This window comes from Eufriesea mexicana, unplaced genomic scaffold (genome assembly GCF_001483705.2).
Source record: "Eufriesea mexicana isolate 0111107269 unplaced genomic scaffold, ASM148370v2 scaffold325, whole genome shotgun sequence".
NCBI classification, from domain to species: Eukaryota; Metazoa; Arthropoda; class Insecta; order Hymenoptera; family Apidae; genus Eufriesea; species Eufriesea mexicana.
Window position 1 is genome coordinate 1,533,145 of NW_016908500.1, and position 20,685 is coordinate 1,553,829.

General features: G+C 29.0%; 3 protein-coding genes across 4 annotated transcripts in view; 1 reads left to right on the plus strand and 2 right to left on the minus strand.

Annotated features, from left to right (window-relative positions):
* The window catches only part of Tsp (Thrombospondin), a 30,746-nt gene extending 27,429 nt beyond the window's left edge, over positions 1 to 3,317 (minus strand). Inside the window, exons 1-2 of the mRNA XM_017912144.1 lie at positions 3,077 to 3,317; positions 669 to 842 (exon numbers count right to left, since the gene is read on the minus strand). Coding sequence (XP_017767633.1) covers positions 669 to 842; positions 3,077 to 3,149 — 247 coding nt within the window. The 5' untranslated portion in view covers positions 3,150 to 3,317. The remainder of the gene's footprint in view (positions 1 to 668; positions 843 to 3,076) is intronic.
* A 3,575-nt stretch (positions 3,318 to 6,892) lies between these two features.
* On the plus strand, positions 6,893 to 9,269 carry Surf1 (surfeit locus protein 1). The gene is made up of 6 exons (XM_017912120.1): positions 6,893 to 6,938; positions 7,283 to 7,647; positions 7,739 to 7,860; positions 7,932 to 8,123; positions 8,183 to 8,356; positions 9,025 to 9,269. The coding sequence occupies exons 2-6, from the start codon at positions 7,420 to 7,422 to the stop codon at positions 9,239 to 9,241; spliced, it is 933 nt and encodes a 310-aa protein (XP_017767609.1). The 5' UTR covers positions 6,893 to 6,938; positions 7,283 to 7,419; the 3' UTR covers positions 9,242 to 9,269.
* A 2,977-nt stretch (positions 9,270 to 12,246) lies between these two features.
* The window catches only part of Gs2 (glutamine synthetase 2), a 63,871-nt gene continuing 55,432 nt past the window's right edge, over positions 12,247 to 20,685 (minus strand). Inside the window, exons 1-2 of one of the 2 annotated variants that reach the window (XM_017912143.1) lie at positions 18,867 to 19,056; positions 12,247 to 13,848 (exon numbers count right to left, since the gene is read on the minus strand). In XM_017912143.1, coding sequence (XP_017767632.1) covers positions 12,923 to 13,848; positions 18,867 to 19,050 — 1,110 coding nt within the window. In that variant the 5' untranslated portion in view covers positions 19,051 to 19,056 and the 3' untranslated portion in view covers positions 12,247 to 12,922. Of the gene's footprint in view, positions 13,849 to 18,866; positions 19,058 to 20,685 lie in introns of those variants that run through there. The other variant, XM_017912142.1, reaches the window with a different exon arrangement.

Below are 20,685 nucleotides of genomic sequence, written 5' to 3' on the forward strand. Positions count from 1 at the left end.
TAAATATATTATTTATAAATTTATAAATTTGCAAATAATACAAGATGTAATTATATTCATGACTGAAATACATCAGTACTTCAGTACCTTGCTTATAGTTAGTATACATATTATGAAGGTTAATATAGTTTCATGGCAAGTGAAAGCATTAAAGTTATTACCATTGAAAATATTTCCTAATAATTTAGAGAAATATTGCTACTTTGAAGTACCAAAAATTATACAATATTTAAAAAACTAAATTTATGACAGATATCTTGAAAATGACATTGAAATACACGTCCATTAAAATTCATATGACTATATTTAAATCACAATCTTATTCCTCGTTTCTTTAATACCAAATTATTCTGTTTACTAAAAACGTAAAAACTATCATTCGAAGTTATTACATTCGTAACTCAGAGTCCGCAGTTTTATAAAATGCAGTATCATTTAGAGATCGTCTCGTATATGAAGAAATCTTCATGAATATTAAAGAAGAAAAATGTAATTCAAAAAGTCACTTCGATCTGTTGCGTGTGCCATATAAAGAATCGTAAAGCAAATGGAGCCATTTTTAAAACTGGCTGATGGTGTATAAAAGACATATTTATAATTCGCGTGAAGTTTATTATAATAATAGGTAATAAAATATTAATACGATATTTATGAAGATTTGTTTTTACCTCGTTTGGTTTTCCTTTCGAGCACGAGAACCATTTTCGTTTCAAGCCTGTCATATTTTATTGCTAGTAAAATATCAGGAGTTAGTTCCAATTCCTTCCGTTTCAATTTGATGTTCGATATGGCGATCACAAAATCGTCGTTGCCCCAAATCTCTCGAAGATTTGTCGTCAAACCTGCAGAACGTTTATAACAAAACAAAAATTTATTTCACCTTTAAGAAATTTTATTTGATATCACTAAAAGTATTATTTTTATTTTTGTCTGAAAAATTCCGATTAAATAAATTCATTAACTGTAATTTGTTTATACGAGTAATTAGCTTTGAAAATTTCTTATCCTTTTTTCCTATAATCATTTATTATAACTGGAAGTTGAATGTGTTAGATGAGAAAGGTTAAGTGATCAATGAAAAATTCTGTTTTTCTGGATCTTTTCTTAATTTTCATATTTATGCAAATTAATTATTGTAAGCCATAATAAACTTACTATATATCATAATAAATTAAGTCTCTGTTTCATTTTGATGTTTTTATTGAGTTACACTTATCTAAACTTTTATGTACCTTTTACTGTTAATTTCTTCTCTTTCAGTCGTTTCATTTATTAAAAACATTCGATAATATAAATCAATAACGATAGGAAACATCTGAAATTTTTTAATTTTTTTATAATAAATTTTTTAGTTTTTTTTAAAAGATAATTCAAAAGTTATATTCTTCCATTGAAAAAAATGTTTTCTGAAATTATTATTTTTCTAATAAACGTACAATTTTGTTATAAATCCATTTTATAACGATTTTAATAATCACCTTAATAATATATGGGTATAATATATATATACTTTTATTTTAATAATCAATATATGATCAATAATAAAGCTAATAAAAAATTAAATTTTATCGTTTAATCGTACTTAATGATTTTTTTATCACAAAATATTTCTTTCCTTTATTATTTGTCTTGAAGCAATGCAATAAATCTGTTAACATAGTTTTGTATTAATATGCAATAGTTTTGTCAACCATCCTTTTCCAAAGGAGATTGCTTTTCGCTTAGTAAATTGATTGATGAATTGGTTACAATTAGAAATTCACGAGTTCATTTCCATGATTGGTGAGCATGAAAATAGTTAATTTCCAGCTAAATAACCATAAAAACAATTGATAGTTCCGTGTGTGCCGTTACCGGGTTTCTTGTCAACTTGCATGGGGACTGGTTTGCAACACCGTAAACACCTTATGAGAACGTTCTATGGCTACTGTTTTATTATACAGTTTAAGCAGAAAATAAAGAAAAATGATAATTTAAATAATAGGAGAAAATACAGTTTATTTTACTCTTTATGCTATAGTTGAAAAAGAATCATTAAAAATGCAAATTAGAGTTAGTTAATATTTCAAATCCAGGATCTAGAATTTTTTTACAAAATATCACATTTTTATTAATTAATAAGCCTACCTGTCACTACAACTTTATCTTCGAACACACTATACATAAGTATTTCCCAAAGAAATATAATAAATAGAAAATATTTTCAAAAAATATTACTATTACAAAAATAATAAAATATTATTACAAAATAAAAATAAAATAATGTTACAAAAATAACAGGCTACTTTTTAATCTTTACATTATAGAAAATATTTGAAATTTGTTATCGTTAAATTGTACATTAATATATCGCATAAACCTAAAGCATTCTTTGAGTTTTAAAAATCAAACATTTAAAAGTTTAAGAAACTAAAATTAAAAATTATTCATAGATTTTATTAAATAAGTTATATGACATATATGACATATTATTTCATTTAGTAGATTAATAGATCTTTTTCCATCCAATTTAAACAGATAAATTTAAAGTGACAAAAAGTAGAATGTAAAAAATTATATATATAAAAAATATAAGATTAGTACATACAAAAAACGTAAGATTTAAATACCATTTAAAATTATTAAATGTAAAAGTAACAAAATTTTTCTATTTATACATTAGATTTAAAAAAATTCCATTGCGTGAAATTAAAAGATCCCTGTCTTTACATTAAAAAATCAAAAATTTTTAATTAAAAATTATTTTAGTTTCCAAAATTTTCACACTTTTAACGAGGAAATTCAATCTATGGTAAAGTATTAGAACGAAGAATTCTTTCAATTCATAAAAATTTAAAAAAATGACATTATACCAAATTAAATAATTCTTATCTCTAAGTTAATAAACTAAAGATCTTCAAATTATTTAAAAAATTCCCAGGCTTTTAACAAAGAAATCCAAGCTGGTGAAATCTTTCCTACTATTCTTATGGATGTATGAATTCAATTTTAAAATTTATTATCAAATTTCATGGAAAATTAATTACCAATGTAAATCACAAAGGTGTAAATCATCAAAATGATCGTTTCCCTTTACCTGTATCAGGTACAACACTGAATTCAGCAACGGAGACACATACCGCGATGATCAACACCACGATAATACGCATCTTGAATCACTTTCCTTTTCGGTTGACTGTTTCCCTAATTAACCGATAATTCACGCAAAATCAATTCCCGAAATTTTTCCCAACAAGTTCACGGTTTATTTTTATTTTCAATCAGTTCAACGTAGCACATACCGATCACGAACGAATAAATAGATCGCGGCACGTTGGCGTTCATCGACTGAGACATGGAAAGGCCTACAGACGACTTTATAAGTCACCCACGGCAATTTCCGAGTACAGAGTCGTTGTCCGTGGCACATAGAACGAATGAGATCGATGTATCAACTGATAATCGTTTTAGTGACACTTCTTCCCTAATTATTCGTCACATTAACCTCAATTATTAATCTCAGGTGATCCTGATGCAAGAAGAATTAATGTATTCCTTATTTATAATATATAATACTTTTAGGATGAAAGTTTACTTCAATGACTTTGTCCTAAATCAACTTACATTTTGAAATTTTTTTTAAAAATCTATTTTAGTATGAATAAGAAATATAGATCAATATGCTATTTCTTTGCAAAAACAAAATTTGAAAAAACCGCGAAATGCGATGACCGACTCCGATAATATTAAAGTATGTTATAAAGAATGGAATTCTGAATAACTTTTATTACAACAATAACTGCTACTCAACCTTAGTTTGTCAAAATATTTGCAAAAATTGCTGGTATAATACATTAAACTGTCTACATGTACGCATGTCAATAACGCGTTAGGATTGGAAAGGATAAAAGGGTAAAGTAAACTTTTAGTCTCCATGAAATGTTTACAGTGGTAATGAGGTTAGGGCGTCAAATTAGTAATTATTAAATCAGTCATTTCTTTCAGACGTTCAATGGAATGAAATATCACAATAGTTAAATTAGACAAAATAAATTGAATTGTGTTAAGTTGTCGTGTTTTTTCCTTGATATCATCTTTCTTTGAAATGAAATGCAATTGGAATTGTGCGTGCATGTTGTTTGTTAAAAAATCCTACGCAATTGCCTTCAAGTTTAATTTCACTGGACAAATAAGGTTCCTTGTGATATTTAGACGCCCACGAAACTCATCTGTTTGTATAATTCGATATTGTTTCTTTCAAAGAAACCATAACATAACCTCATATCTGTGGTAAGATTCCTCAATTTCATTTTTATTCTAAAATTGTATTAGATTTTAATTCAGTTCTTTAACTAACAACAGTAAATAAAGTGAATATAAACAATCTTTTATAAAACGAATCTTTTTGAAAAAAGATGTTGTATAACGTGTACAATTTTGTTACACAATTGAGGTAATAATTTTTTTGTTTTCGATATTGATTATATTTTCAAATTTCTTCCATATTATGTTATATTTACATATTTTATTAAATTTGCTTTCTTAGATCCGAGGAAAATGAATTAAAATGGATAAAAATGGATTAAAAACAATTAATAATTAATTTATTCGATAATAGAATTTCGTATCCAAAATAAAGTTATGCATTTCTCGGACTCAGTATTTAAAAATGTACAACAAATAATACAGAAACACAGATATGTTTTAATCGTCGATAATTCTATGTAGTTATAGTATTTGAAAAATTTGTATGGAAAACAAAAAGTATTAAAAAATATTTATTGAGTTAATATTTTTTTCCTTCATTTTATATCAGCAAAATTTTGCTAATTAAAATCGTTATTTACTATAAAAGTTACTTTCTTCAAATTTGTTGTGTATTACTGCATATATTGAAAAATTATTCCATATGTAGATTCGAAAATAATAAATTGAAATATATCTTGAAATAAATCTTGAAATAAATATTACTCGTGTAACAAATAAAATAGATTTACCGTTTTATAAAATTTTGAGTGCCACAAACTGAAATACTGACTTTGGGAAAACAATAGTTTTATAGCGTACTCTACTATTATGTGCAATAAATCTGAAAGTTACAATCACAGACGTTACAACTGTTTCAGCATCAAGATTAATAAATGTCCAAACGAGACCCATAGACATCGCGAAACATAAACTTATTGTAGCACTATTATCATTCTAATGTCATTTCCTACAATATTGATTCAGCATAAAGTAAAATTGCATTAAATGTTGTAAATATTACTATGACATTACAAAGATACAAGACAAAATATTCAGAAATTAAGTCAATTAAATATACCTCATTGATTTTGATCATTTTTTTATATGTTCTAAGAATTAATATTTTGGTCAACTTTTTTAATACGTGTTACCTACTGCTTGGTTTCAGTTTCCGAAATATTTTCAAAAGATTTTGATTAGTGAATCCTGTCTATACGTATATAGTGGTATATACACATCGAAGCTCCAGAATCCCTTTATCAATTCCACTTCACCCACAATGTTACCGACAGGACTTAAAAATTGATTATATCCTATGATGGTAACTGCAATAAATATAAATATTTGCTGTTTTTAAAATACAAATAAATTTTGATGTATTTATAAAAAAGTATTATTTTTCTGATTATCGATCTAATTATATTGTAATATTTTTTTTTATTTATAGATCTATTGCATTTATATCTGGTGTATGAATTCTTTTCATAAGATATATAGTACATAATTATGAAAAATATACAGTTTCTATTGACTGTATACAGTAATGTTCGAAGCTTTAATGAATAATTAATTATCACTTTGAATAAAGATTTTTCACTTCATATATGTACAATATTGTGCAAATTTATTGTATTTACTTCATTCTAAATTCTTTTTACAGCAAATGTTTGAAATTCTCTCTTGTAATAGTCAAGAAATTTTGTCTACGTTTCTTTAAATTTTTAAAAATTTGAGTCAATGTATCGTCAGTTAAGCTAACTACTTAAACCACAGACGAAGTACAGAATAAACCAAACATTATATTGAGCTTTGCAGCTCAACTTCGACTGTTTTACCGACCTAAAACTATAAGACTGATTTTAGCGTCCTCTATACAAGAATGACGGTCACTGGAAAAACTATTTTTCGCAATCGCGGTGCCAAAGAAAAACTGTGTGTGCGAAAATGTATGAAATTGGTTGTGGCAAAAAATAGAGTTGTCAAGAAAAAGAAATCACAAAGGGAATCTAAGTATTTTCCTTCGCGTTAAAGTGACAGAGGGGAAATAATTAGAACTGATGGGAATGCGTCGCCTGGTTACCTAGCAACATGACGCGTAATGTCACTTGGAATACAATGTTATTTTGTAAATCATTAACCGAACCATAATATAACCAAATAACCATAACGCTAAAATGTTTTGGAAATATAATAAATTATAAATTATAAGGAAGGTCTTTAAATGCCATTTAAATGTTCATTTAAATGTCATTTATATATATAAATAAAATATATGTAGCTCGTACAAAACAAATTGATTTCTTATATCTTAACACGTTGACGACCGGTCAACGGAGATTTTCGTTTTTCTACACCTATGTTCTTTATCGTGTTTTTCTTTACTTAAAATTATTGGTATATGATCGTATTTGTTAATATGTGTTGGAAAATGTTTTCTCTAGCATATAGGATTGTTAAATTGTTATCTGCGTTTTATTTTATTACGTAATAGTTATTCAACTTTTTACGTTTTTTAAAGTTTATAACATGCGTAACCCGAAATTTTGCTAGGCATACTTCCGTGAACATTTTTTATTTTATAACTGTTACAATATAACCATAATAAACCGATTTTAGTGCAGTAATGTCATTTGAGTTAAAAGCCTATTATGTGTCCGGTCCTACGTGAAAGAATGGAGATCAAAGACCCGGTCGTCAACGTAACTGTTTTCGTGAGTATATATAAATATTAAAGTATGTATGAAATTGCATATAAAAGTACATATTTATTACATCACAATTATTGTCTATTATATATTGTATATATTATGCATTATACGCTATATTCGCTAAAGCATAAAATAATCGTAGTCAAAACCTAAAAAGCTGTCAGATAAAGAAAACATTTCCTTACATCTTGCGTGAAGATAAGAAAAAAGGATCGGAAAAGTAGAAGAATGACACTTTCTATATCTTGCATCCTGCGTCTGTGGCGGGATATATATGCCATACTTATCATTTCTCACTCGATATTTGAACACTGTTCCCCACTCCATATTTTGCTTCTATGTTCCAGTACGAAATAATGAAATGTTCTGTACGCCTGACAACTTAAATGGCAACCCAGGCTGGTAAAATTCCCTTGCATATATTACTATCTATTACAAACTAGAAGAACGTAACATATAAACTTTTAAAGCGGTATCTATAAAGATGATGTTATTAATTAACAAAATTTTAACAAAAGGACGAAACCCATCTAATATTGTTATTGTTCGATTTTTAAACAAGAAGAGTTTATCTGAGTTATGGTGTAACTTCAGAAATGTCAAAAAGCCATATGATAAGAAGGTGAAACCTAACCTTTTCATGCCTAAAAATAAATATAATATTTCTTACGATTCAAGTGAAAAGATTCATTTTTCTGCATATTTTTTATTGGTAAGCTGAAAACATAAAATATAAGTTATATTTTCTAAATAATTGATCATAAGCAAGTAAATATTCCTTTGTATTAACAATTTTTAAATAGGGTATACCAATTTGTGCATTTGTGCTTGGTACATGGCAAATTCAAAGACTTAAATGGAAATTAGATTTATTAGAAAGACTGAACAGCCGTATTAATCAAGAACCTATTGAATTACCAGAAGAGTAAGGCTAATCAAATTTGTAATATCTTCATTATTATAAAATTTTATAATTCAATGAACAATTTTATTTAGTTTAGAAGATTTAGAATCAAAAGAATATTATCCTATTAAAGTGAGAGGAACATTTTTACATGACAAAGAATTTATGGCAGGATATAGAAGTTTAATAGTAGATGGAAAACCATTAGATAGACCTATGTTTGGACTAAATAAAGATGCAAGAGGATATCATATCATTACACCATTTAAATTGGCAGATCGAGAGTGAGTAAATTAATTGTCCTTAATTCTTGTCTGTTTTACATGTTTACAATGTCCTATAGTTTAACAATTTTGGTAAATCGTGGATGGGTTCCAAAAATGCATAAAAATCCACAAACAAGACAAGAAGGTCAGATAGATGGAGAAACAGAAATTGTAGGAATTTTAAGATTGAATGAGAGGAGACCATCCTTTGTCCCTAAAAATCGACCAAACCGTAATATGTGGTATTATAGGTATGTAAAAATATTATTATGATAATTTCAAGATAAATGATCATGTTATTCTCCAATTAAGATTTTATGAAAGCAGCTCTAGTAATTTTTATAATAAACTAACATGAAAAAAGTAAGTGACGTTAAAGCTTCGCATATTTTATTAATGACAGATAAATGTAATAGTCTTGAGTATCTAATGATCTGTTAATAAAGCTTCAAATTTATATACTTTTCGGTCTACTAGAAATTATTACTGAAACATTTTTATTTTAAGTTTTATTCAAATATTTCTAGTAAAAGTAAATTTAGCCATATTTTATTCTTTATCAGCATTTAAAGACTATTAAAACATAATACTTTCAGTTTACATATAATTAAAACGAATGTGTGAACTTCTTTTTCGTAGAAGAACTTATGTAATTCATTAAAAAATATAGAAATGTAATTAAATCGCGTTAAATGAATTTTTATCTGATAAATGATATCTTTTTTATTTTTTATTAGCCATTTATGGTTGCTATTTCATTCTTTATCGTCATAAATAACAGAACAATAATTGGTTAACTGATTACGTGGAGACTTTTATGGGATCATTTATCATGGAATTATTATGTTTAATTTCATAATCCTTTTGTTTTGCTAACATTTTGAATGAAACTAAAACTATATGTTTATTTGTTCTCTAGAGATGTGTATCAAATGTCTGAAAAGGGAGGCACATCTCCCATATATCTTGAAGCAGTTGTAGAAGACAAGTCATATAAGTATCCAGTAGGTGGTCAAACAAGAGTAGAATTACGAAATGAACATTTTAGTTATATCTTGACTTGGTATAGTCTCTCATTAATCACTTCCTACTTATGGTATAGGAAGTTTGTAAAAGGAATACCAGTAACCGCGTAAAAACAATGTTGCATTGTATAAACATTTAAGGGTGTGAAGAAAATAGTTATCTGAAAATATTATTATATAGATTAACTTATATTTTTTTTTTCATGTGATCATTGGCGTGATCACAAATATATATATCGGATGTGCATGTATATATAAAAATTATACATTAGCATATGTTTAATATTTCTATAATTTTATAAAACTTAATACTTATGTAATTTAGCGTTAATAATCTAGTAAATAAATTGATGGCGATACTCGCAGAATTTTTTATTTTATAATGTAACAAAGTTAATGTTTGATACCAATAAGAGAATATCGGTTCTTCATCAAAAATGTTGCTCTTTATTATCATAACAACAACAGTGATAACCATTACCAACAAAACTGTCAACAATGGTCATGGTATACAATTACATTGAAGAAGTCAGCATAGAAAATACAAATATGAAAATATACCATACAAATATGAAAATACATCATGTACATGCTACATCGACTTTCCTTCTTTTTATAATGTATGTATGTATTTATTCTAGTATAATAATATTATCGCTTTTGTAGAATCCGCAAGTAATCATTTAAACGATAACTACGACCGAGGACGTGTTTATTTAACTTTCCAATTTGTTGTGCCCATATGAAATTTCTTGATTAACGTTGTATATCATAGTGATTGATCATGGCATCCTCTAACATTTTCAGGTACCGAAAGAGGTATTACATTTATTTAAATGATACGTATATTATATTTGAACATAGTATCTAACATAGAAAATGTTATGTACTTTTTATTGTAGTTTATTCTGGAATAATGCCTATCCGTTTAAGCAAACAATTTAGTAAACGGTATATAATATCATCTTACATCACTGCGGCTTTCCAACCTAATATATCTCCTCGAATGTATCAAAAAATAAAAAAGATGCGAAAAATTAGGTATATGCGACCTTACAATAATTTTTCAAAATTATTATATCTATCTATAAAAACCGTTATACTTCATATCGATATTCTAAATCGATAACATTTCAGGTTAACTGAAGTGAGAACGATCGAGTAACTCGTTGCAAACAGACTGTCGCAAAATTTGTTTCGAGGAATGCAATATACCGTAGATAATGTATCAAGTTCATTCAGATTTACTAAACTACATATTCATATTTGATATATGTATTTTCTTTCCTATTTTCACTTAACGAGCACCAGGATCAATGAAAATAATAATAGTTGAATCGTATTAGTTTTAAAATGTCTATGCAATTAATGTTAAATAATAATACAATAAATGAAATTTTTCTTATTGTCGTGCCACAATTAAATAGGTAGACGTAAGAAGCGTTAACATTATGTGCATAGGATATAGTCTAAAAATAACCTTTTTTACATATTCAGATGTATACATATATAATTATAACGATTCTACTACACACTTTAAAAGTACCAAATACAAATTATAAGTCGTTCAATTCGCGAAAATTTCATAAAATACATTGTACAAACGAAAACAAAATTAATTCTTCTTACCAAATATTTTGCTCGCTTTTATTTCTTTTCTTTTCTTTTTTCTTAGTTTTTTTTACTAGCAATTACACTGTACAGCAAATTGTAACTTTTTCCCAAATCTGTAATATTTATTTGATAACTCTTGCGGAGCTTAACTTCCTGAATACGAATCGACAAACAAAATTGTTCTATCACCCTTAATTTTTGAAAAATATAACTTTTTCCAAAAACGCACGATTTTTGGTTAAAATGAAGAATCACACCACAATTAAAGAAGTTAGAGGGTTCGTTCTTATCCTAAAAGTTAACGATAGTTTTCCGAGTTTATCAACATCTATAATTATATTTATTTGTACTTTTGAATAATTGCAATTCGTCATCAAAGTTTAGAAATAAGCCGCCGAGCGTACCTCCTACGCACTATTCTTACATTTTTACAAAAACTTCTTTATCCAGTACGAATTAGCTATACGGTATCATATTCCGTAGACTTTTCCGAAGAAGAAATCATAGTGAGAAAATGTCGGGATGGTCACTAATGTTGTCCGGACGGTAAAATATACATTTGCAACGCGTGAGCTGTATTTTGCCGCCACGCAGCAATTGCTCATTTATCTAGACTCGACAGGGCCGTAGCCATGCATACTTGTTACCAAAACATCGGTCAATATATCTCATTTTATATATATGTAACATGTATATATTTTCATATATTTTTTTATACTGATTGCTAAATTATAAAAAATTTCTTTCAATCATTTGTAATTTAAAACAATTTCATTATTTAATACAAATGACTTTTTAATATAAGGTTGTTAAAACATAAACACAATTATTTATGGATTTATAAGAGTTTTTTAATGTGATTATAACGCTTTCCCAAACACAGTAATGTTTGGATGTTATTTAATAACAGGATTTGAAGATGATGCAAAAGGTAGCGTTTAAGTTTTATTTAAGCATATTTATTTATCACGACACTTTACCGTGACATCAATTTATAAATTTTAGATATCCACATGACGAATCCTCGACATAGGATTGATTGTTTATAGAAGAAAAATATTTTGCCATGCGTTGCGTAGAGAAGTGTGCTGTCAATTTGCAATCCATGCTGCAGATAATCTTTTACTTTATATATATGTCATATTTTCTGCAAAAGAATTTTATTAATGCCTAAGCAATTATGTTTATTCTTTAGCAGCGTCATGTTGTAACATATAATTCACATTTTGCATTGAATACTTTACACTGAAATTTTTCAAAAAGCTAATGGAAAATATTTTTTGACTTTATAATAAATATATTATTATATTTAAACAATAAATATATATTCATATATATACTTTAAACGAGATCCAATCTCTTTTCAATATTGACATCGATTATATTTAGTTACGGCCCTGCCGAGTTTAGATAAATGAGCAATGGCTGCGTGGCGGCAAAACACAGTTCATGCGTTGCAAATGTATATTTTACCGTCCTGACAAATCCAATCGAGTATTTACTATTGACATCGATTATATTTAGTTACGGCCCTGCCGAGTTTAGATAAATGAGCAATGGCTGCGTGGCGGCAAAACACAGTTCATGCGTTGCAAATGTATATTTTACCGTCCTGACAACATTGGTGATCATCCCAACATTTTCTCACAATGATTTCTTCTTCGGAAAAGTGTACAGAATACGATACCGTATATCAAATTCGTGCTGGATAAAGAACTTTTTGCACAAATACAAAAATAGTGCATAAGAAGTACGCTCGACGGTTCAATTTTAAATTTTGATGACCAATTGCAATTATTCAAAAGCATAAATAATTATATGAATATCTCTCGCCTAACCTTTAAGATAAGAATGAACTTCCAAACTTCTTACTTTTCGCGCAATCCTTCATTATAGCAAAAAATCGTGCGTTTTTTTAGAAACTCATATTTTTCAAAAACTGAGAGTGATAGAGCAATTTCGTTTGCGAATTCGTATTTAGGAAGTTAAGCTGTACAAAATTTACCGAATTACAGATTAAAATTCGTGTCGAACAATGTCATTATATATCTAGCAGGCTTTTCATACGTTTCCACAGAATATGTTCGACGAAGGTACAACCACTATTGCACTACAAAATCTCTCATCCAATTTATCCTTTCCACTGTCTACATTCATTTGAGATTGAGTTAACGCTCTTTACTCATCCAACACGCAAGTGCGTACCAATGCGTCGCACACCGAGTAGGGATCGCAGTTGCTACTGGGTCTCCTATCTTCCAAATAACCTTTCTTTTCCTCAGCAACGCTTCGAGGAATGCGAATACTAACATTGCGATTGGCCACGCCGGCACTGAAGTCGTGTATACTGCTAGTTTCACATTTTCCTGTTAAACGGCGTTCATTGTCCTTTCCTCCGCGGGGATCATATGCTTGGATATGTCTAAGATGTTGTTTGCTTAGCTTGTTGATCGCCTTTTCGATCTCGTTAATGCCATTCTCGGCACGCATTGCTTTCGTCGAGAAGTTCGTGTGTGCTCCAGCACCATTCCACGAGCCTTCCATCGGTTTCGGGTCTAGAGTAACGACTACGCCATACTCCTCGGCTACGCGATGAAGAAGAAACCTAGCAATCCATAAGTCGTCCCCAGCTGATATTCCGCTGCATGGACCGACTTGGAACTCCCATTGCGAGGGCATCACTTCCGCATTAGTACCGGCAATCTTTACGCCAGCGTAAAGACAAGCTCGATAATGTGCCTCGACGATTTCACGACCAATTACTTTATCAGCGCCCACGCCACAGTAGTAGGGTCCTTGAGGACCAGGGAAACCGTTTTTCGGCCAGCCAAGCGGTCTTTTATCGAAATCAAGGAAGGTATACTCTTGCTCGATTCCGAACCATGGGTCTTGACCCTTAGCAGCTTCCATGGCCTCATTACACTTGAAACGCTTATTCGACGTGGTCGGGGTCATGTCGCTATAGTAAGTGTCACAGAGTACCAGCTTGTTATTTCCGCGGCGGATGGGGTCGTTGTAGATCGCCACCGGGCAAAGGTAAATGTCGCTGTTCGCGCCGTCTGCTTGGTAGGTCGAGCTTCCGTCGTACGTCCATATTGGCAGTTCTGAAAACGAACAACCGATATTTAGTTAAAAAATCTTTCCTCCTGATTCTAATAAAATATACATTTTATTTTACCGTAAGTTTAACTTTAATTTGATGTTTTAGAAGTTATAATATACTTTATACACGGATTGTTAGGCACTATTTTTCAAGTACTTGCAATAATCTGACAAAAAAATGTTTTTAACAAAATGTTTTTCATATTTAATTTTCAAAATTTTTGAAAAAAGATTTTCTTTTTTTAATTTTTTTCTTGCAATTATATAGAACACGGAAAATACAGTAACTTTTGTTAAAAACATTGTTTTGTCAGATTATCACAAGGACTTGAAACATCGTGCCTAATAATCCGTAGGATACCCTTCATGTTTGGGTTTTATCTTTTAATAATTTAGAAAAGTCATTTTAATGAACGATTTTTAACGGGATTCGATTCGAACGATAGAAGTCACTCAAATTGTGTAACAGTTTTACTATTGTTATAAAAAGTTATTGCCATTGCATACCTGGAAAAATAAACTCCAATAATAATTTTTATACTCAATAATTTGTATATTTTGATACATTTACAAGATCAACTCTCTTTAAATAGAAAGAAAATGGATTTTTTATTTGTTTTCATGAAAATATTTCAAATACACTGTATTGTGTGTTGTTTATATGAATACTTTATTGCTTTTAGCTTAGATACTCAACTTACAATTTTTTATCTTTTACGAATCAATTTTTTATACAGACATTTTTGTAAAACCAAATGATAAGAATGTAATTTTTTAATCAAGGCACAAATATTTTATAAGCAACTTTACTTTACAATTATGTTATTTCTTTAATAATTATTAGAAATTTAATTTGTATTGGAGACAAATTCTTTTCATTAGTTATTTTTACAATGTATACAAGGTGTCTCATATAATTGGAATCCGAAGACGTAACGTAAGATGGAATAAAATATTATATTGTGGAATTAATTTTATGCATTTTTTGCATTGATATATAAAAAAAATTCTGTGACAATATTTTTGTTTCGATGGAACCCTATACTTTCGATTACAGTTATGGATGTACAATACCTATCTTCTCATCCTCTGTAATAAATATTCAAATGTGTATTTTGTCTTAAAATTATTTATCTGAAAGTTTTTGCAATTAAAAACTTGTTGAATTTCATTACATGCGTAATTATTATATATGTAAAACGCGCCAGCTTTTCCTACAAATTTTATATTTCTAGCAAAATTATTTTGTATGATATCTTGAACACTAATAACAGGTCGAGAAAGTATGATCTTCATCCATATGTTGAACAGTATTGTTTAACACGATATTAATATCTATATATACTTTATTTTATAGCCTGATTCGTTTTACCACATGATATTTTAATGTATTTTTAATTGTTTTAACATTACAATTAATAAATAATTTCAATGACTGGTTTCAAATCTTTTCTTCCTGCAATTACTAAATATATACAGCAGCTTTTATTAAAACTAATGTTGACATCTATTGAATCCCAGATATAATTATACAGGGTGTCTCAGCAACGGTAGTACAACCAGGAAGGAATTCTACCCTCAGAAATGAATCGAAAAAAAAAAGAATAAAATTTTTCCAGAAAATCGATTTTGAAAATTCACCAAGTACACGTGCATTTAGCTATGCCTTAGATGTATGGAACATCAATACATCAGTATCGGTGGTACAACCGAGGAGAAGGTGATTTTACACGAAAAGAACAAATCGAAAATAAAAAATAAAATTTTTTTATTCCAAGCTTCTACATACAGAAACGATTTGAAAGTAAAGAATAAAATTTTTTCATTCGAAGCTTCGTTTTTGAGAAAATCGACTTTGAATATCCACCGCGTACGCTGGTATACTGATAGTCCATCCCCCTTAGTCTAAGTTAAGTGCATGCATACTCGGTGAATATTCGAAGTCGATTTTCTGAACAACGAAGCTTCGAATGAAAAAATTTTATTCTCCTTTTTCGATTCGTTTCTGAATATAAAATCACCCTTTCCCCCATCGTTACTGGGACACCCTGTATATACCTACTTATTTTCATTACATCAGTTAATTATTATCTACGCATATATATAATTAATATATTTACGCATACCATATTTAAATTCATATTACAAATTCTAATTACAAATTTCTAATTACAATTCACATTGCAAGTTCTAATATTCAGCTTGTCCCAGTTCCATAGAAAATCCTATGTAAGAAGAGAACGCAGTTCATGGAGTAATAGATAAAATAGGAATTCCTATAAATAGAAAAGAAAATATGAAACAATAAATTACAAGCCATAGTATTTTTCGTACAAATTGATAAAAATTATTCTAGCTATATGATGCATTTATATGAAAAGAAAATGTGTAGTTACTGTAAATATTAATTGAACTTATTTAACTGATGTTCGATACAGCGTACTATTGTTACCTACATACTACTCGATTTTCCTTTTGCCAATATAGAATCAGTGCTTAATTGTAAGCAACAGTCTTATTTTTACTCCGATAAAAGAGCTTGTATATGTTCTTATAACACAGCTACCGATTTGTGACCTTGACTATCTTTAGGATACATTAATGTTCCGATTCTTACAGTTTTCATGCTGGATATTAAGAAAATTGACCTACTCAATTTCTGGTTCGTTTATTGCTAAAGAAAAATTTTTCTGTATATATTTAGTAAATATTACTTTTATATTATAAAGAGCTTTAAAGGGATCAACGGAAAAAAATTCTATTTTCGCGAAACTATTATTTATTTAAAATATCCTTCAACAAAGTGTTTGAAGTTTTCTTATTAATAAATCTTTAAAACTTAAAATTATTAAAACATTGGTTTATAATATTTTGTATACAAAACAAAGTTAAGATATCACTACATTTCATAATAATTACACAAAAAGACATTCAATATTGGATTTTTTTAAAATATTGAATGAAAATAAGTTGTCTGATAAAAATTAATTGTAGTATTTTTAGTTTTATAGGAAATCTATACTTCGATGAAACATAATGCTTTATATTTTAGATCAGAAATATATATATCTCAAGAACAATATTTTTTCATTTTGAAGTATCGAGAATAATTTCATTTGGTATAATATACTGGTAATATATATAAGAATTAATTAACTTATAAGAATAATTAATTATAATTTTAATTGACTACATATTTATTTTCTCGCATTTACTCAAAGATGATTATACACATTTTAATTAACTTTTGGCTTTTCACAATATTTTATTTTATCTATATTATTAACTGACATTGATGACTGTGGAGAGTTAACAGAAGAATTCAAATTTCGTAATTAATTTATTCTTTTGAAAATTGATCAGCTATAACTGAATTTTTCATAATAATTGTATAATAAAAATATCTAAATATCTTAAATTGATAAATTGATAATTAAAAAAAAGATATAAATTTTGAAATGCATTAATATAAAAATCTGGAAATAAAAATTAAAAGATTTTATTACTATTATATAACAATAATTTTGATTTATTTTCTACAAGCATGTAGTCTGGTATTTTCATATTTTTTCCCCCTTATCAATAAAATTATCAATACTCCAAATAGTATTCTCTATTATATAATAGTATTCAACAAAAATTTCAAAAAATCCCAAAGTTCTAAAACATCGCTTTAATTCAAAAAATTATGGAAGAAAATAATTAGAAATTTTTTAAATATAATTTAATAAAATAAATTATTAAGTTACCCGACGACACAGAGAACAAACGTATAATCGATTCCATGCAAGTACTATTTTTAATCGTCGGCATTCAAACGTGTCCCCGTAAATTCTACGCGCCGCAGATACTAATAGTTCTGTAGCATATTATACGCAGAATCTCATGAATGCAGACAAACGCTATTCGAAATGCTGACAAACGTTTGGGGCCGATGCAAATGTGTCGAGTGTAGGAAATCAACAACTATTTTGCACGTCGTGTCTTATGTGCCATTAACATTCATCATACATCGTCCATAACGCTCGAATTGCAAGGGCGAATTGAGAGACATACGAAAAAGACAAAAGTGAAACGTTCCGGGATGCGAGTATCCGCGTGTAAAATATCGAATATGATCATAGGGAGTGTATCGTGACATAATATAGGACGCGATTAGATAATTCGTTGATTGCACCTAAGATGCGCAACTCGATGTTTTTGTAATGGAGAGGCGACTCAAGGCACATTTCCATTAATCGGTTTCTGCGCTATGTATCTGTCAGGCACGTGCTTCACGTATCGCAGTACCATTTACATATGTTACTATGCAAAAAGGTGCTTTGATTCTTTACACGACGGCTTTGTAATGGGTGATTTGTTTTCATTCAGCACACTGAAACAGTTTGATAGGATTTTGACGTGAGTAATTGAAGTAACAAGTCTCATTATTTTTATAATTAAAAATAACCTTTTTCTAATAAAAGAGTAGCAAAACTAATACGAGATGTCATTTATATATTTTCAATAAAACTAGGCAAAGGAATAAACAATATAATAACAAATTATTGAAGATACAAAATTATTGGAGTTTTCATGGTCACAACAAGGTTTCTATAATTAATACTGAACGAGGTTTATATGTCCTTCTGAAAATGGACACTCACAAGAACATTATATAAGATGTACTACACTGAATCAATTAGAAAGTTATGAATTGAAAATTACTAGGCTTACCTTTGTTTCATAAATTATTAATCCGTGGTTAGGACTTTAAATTATCTTTTTGTTTATGATATGAGATAGATAAATGATTAAATGTAAGTTGAATATTTTCAAACTTAATTCAACTTAAAATTTTATTTGGCATAATTTCTATTGTTTGTTTTTTCTTGTTAAGTGTGTATTTTGAATAAGCACATGTAAATAAAACAATTTTTTAATAAAAAGACATTGATTAATTAAAATATTATACACAAGTGTCAAAGGCTACCATATAATTTTAAATTGCCGTTTAATAACAAGTATAACAAATACCAACCTGATGGATTTTTCGGCACAAAGTCTACCGTCCTGGTCTTACTTCGTATACCCTCACCGGTACCATCGATCCAGATGTATTTCGCCTGAATTTTATCCTCCGGTTGGGGCAGGTCGAGGTATTTACTTAACAAGGTCTTGTCTAAGGCCGCGTTCGGCGACTCCCTCAGCATAACGCGCGACATTGTGATGCTGCAATACGATAAGAATGGTATTAATAAGTAAGAATATTATTTCCTGTCACAAAACATGAAGCACTTATAATATATCACCAAACAACGTTGCACCATCGTATAATGTCTGCAATGTTATATTATGAAATATTTCGATTATTATGTTGCATCTTAATTTTCCTGTATTATACATAAAACACTGATCGAGTAACAATAAAGGCCATACTGAAATTCGATTAAAATTATTTGATCAATCTCGAACAAATTTGCGACGTATCGAGATTCGAATCGTTCGTTATGATATTTGCCGGAGAGCATCGATTCTGGATTTAGGTGGACAGTGGCGCCCCTCGATGGCGGGAAGTCGTACTTTAGTTCTGATATTAACGAGGATTCATTCGCACGTTTCGGATGCAGCGGCACACGGGTATAAAGGATTCTCTCAATTTATTCTTGGTGGGACAGAAAGAGAGGTGCGTCTATGTATCACGCAACACGCATCAGGCATCACGCAGTACGCACGCGAGAACCGCGTGTTATTCCCGAGAGTATACACGCGTGATGTCAGTCGCCCACAGGCAACACGTTCGAACGACGTTCCTAAAGTCTTTAACCGATATCATAACCCTAACCACGCACGTGCAAATATTTCGAACGTTTCGAAGGTCGGCCCGGGCTATTTTTAAAATTTTTTCCCTTTCTTCCTTGAACGATGCATACGGCTGATGGAGCCAACAAATTCACAAATATAGCAAATGTAGGCATATTTAGAGGTTCCATATATGTATGTTATTTTCTCTGTGTGTGTCTTTACATTTTCGAATTAGGTTAATGAGCCTATAATGAGTATTTTGGGAACGACAAGTATGTAATAGTTTCGAAATAGAATTTCAACAAAGTTATTACTATTTCAATATATAGGGAGATTTTGTTTGCTTCGTATTAAATTACGGTATTGATCATTTAGTAAACATTGTGAATATAGAAACGAGTCCATCGGTGGTAAATGTATGTATGTATGTATTTTGTAATAAAGAAATAAAAAGATTTGATTAGAACAAAATTAATGTCAAGTTCGAAGGAACTAGCAATTTTCCTATTTTCGATTGGACAAATAAAATATGTTTTCTTCTATGTTAATGACTATTAATATAAAGTGTACAAAATTAATGTTGCATTGAAAATTGGTTTTATATATACATTATATTGTTAATAATAAAACTTAACTATTATACTAACGATCATAATCATTTTTATTGTCTGGTTTGATACAAATATTTTACAAACTAATATTACGCTTTTAAGAAGAAATAATAATAGAGGTTAAGTATTCTTTCAGATTGTAATACGTCATGACCTAGTAAAGAAACTTTTAACTTCAAAACTACTAATCTATATTGTTGATTATTTTTCATTTCTATTCAGCAAAATAAAGTTTAGTCTGCATAGTACAATATATCCCCGTCATTTTGTTATATTGTACACTTTGTTTCCGAACACGTGCTTAAATTGGGACAAAGCTACATAAGCTGCGTGAACGTGTAACACGTCGTTCAAGTAGGGATCTAAAATTTTATTTAAATAAACCTTACATGAGGTAGAATCAGCCAAAAATAGATTCTCGAATGCTTCGGTTTTTGGCATAAA

Coding starts and splice junctions, on each gene's coding strand:
- Surf1 (XM_017912120.1), top strand. CDS start 7,420: ATGATGTTATTAATTAACAAAATTTTAACAAAAGGACGAAACCCATCT. Junction 7,648..7,738: donor TTTCTGCATATTTTTTATTG/GTAAGCTGAAAA, acceptor ATTTTTAAATAG/GGTATACCAATTTGTGCATT. Junction 8,124..8,182: donor TTTAAATTGGCAGATCGAGA/GTGAGTAAATTA, acceptor AATGTCCTATAG/TTTAACAATTTTGGTAAATC.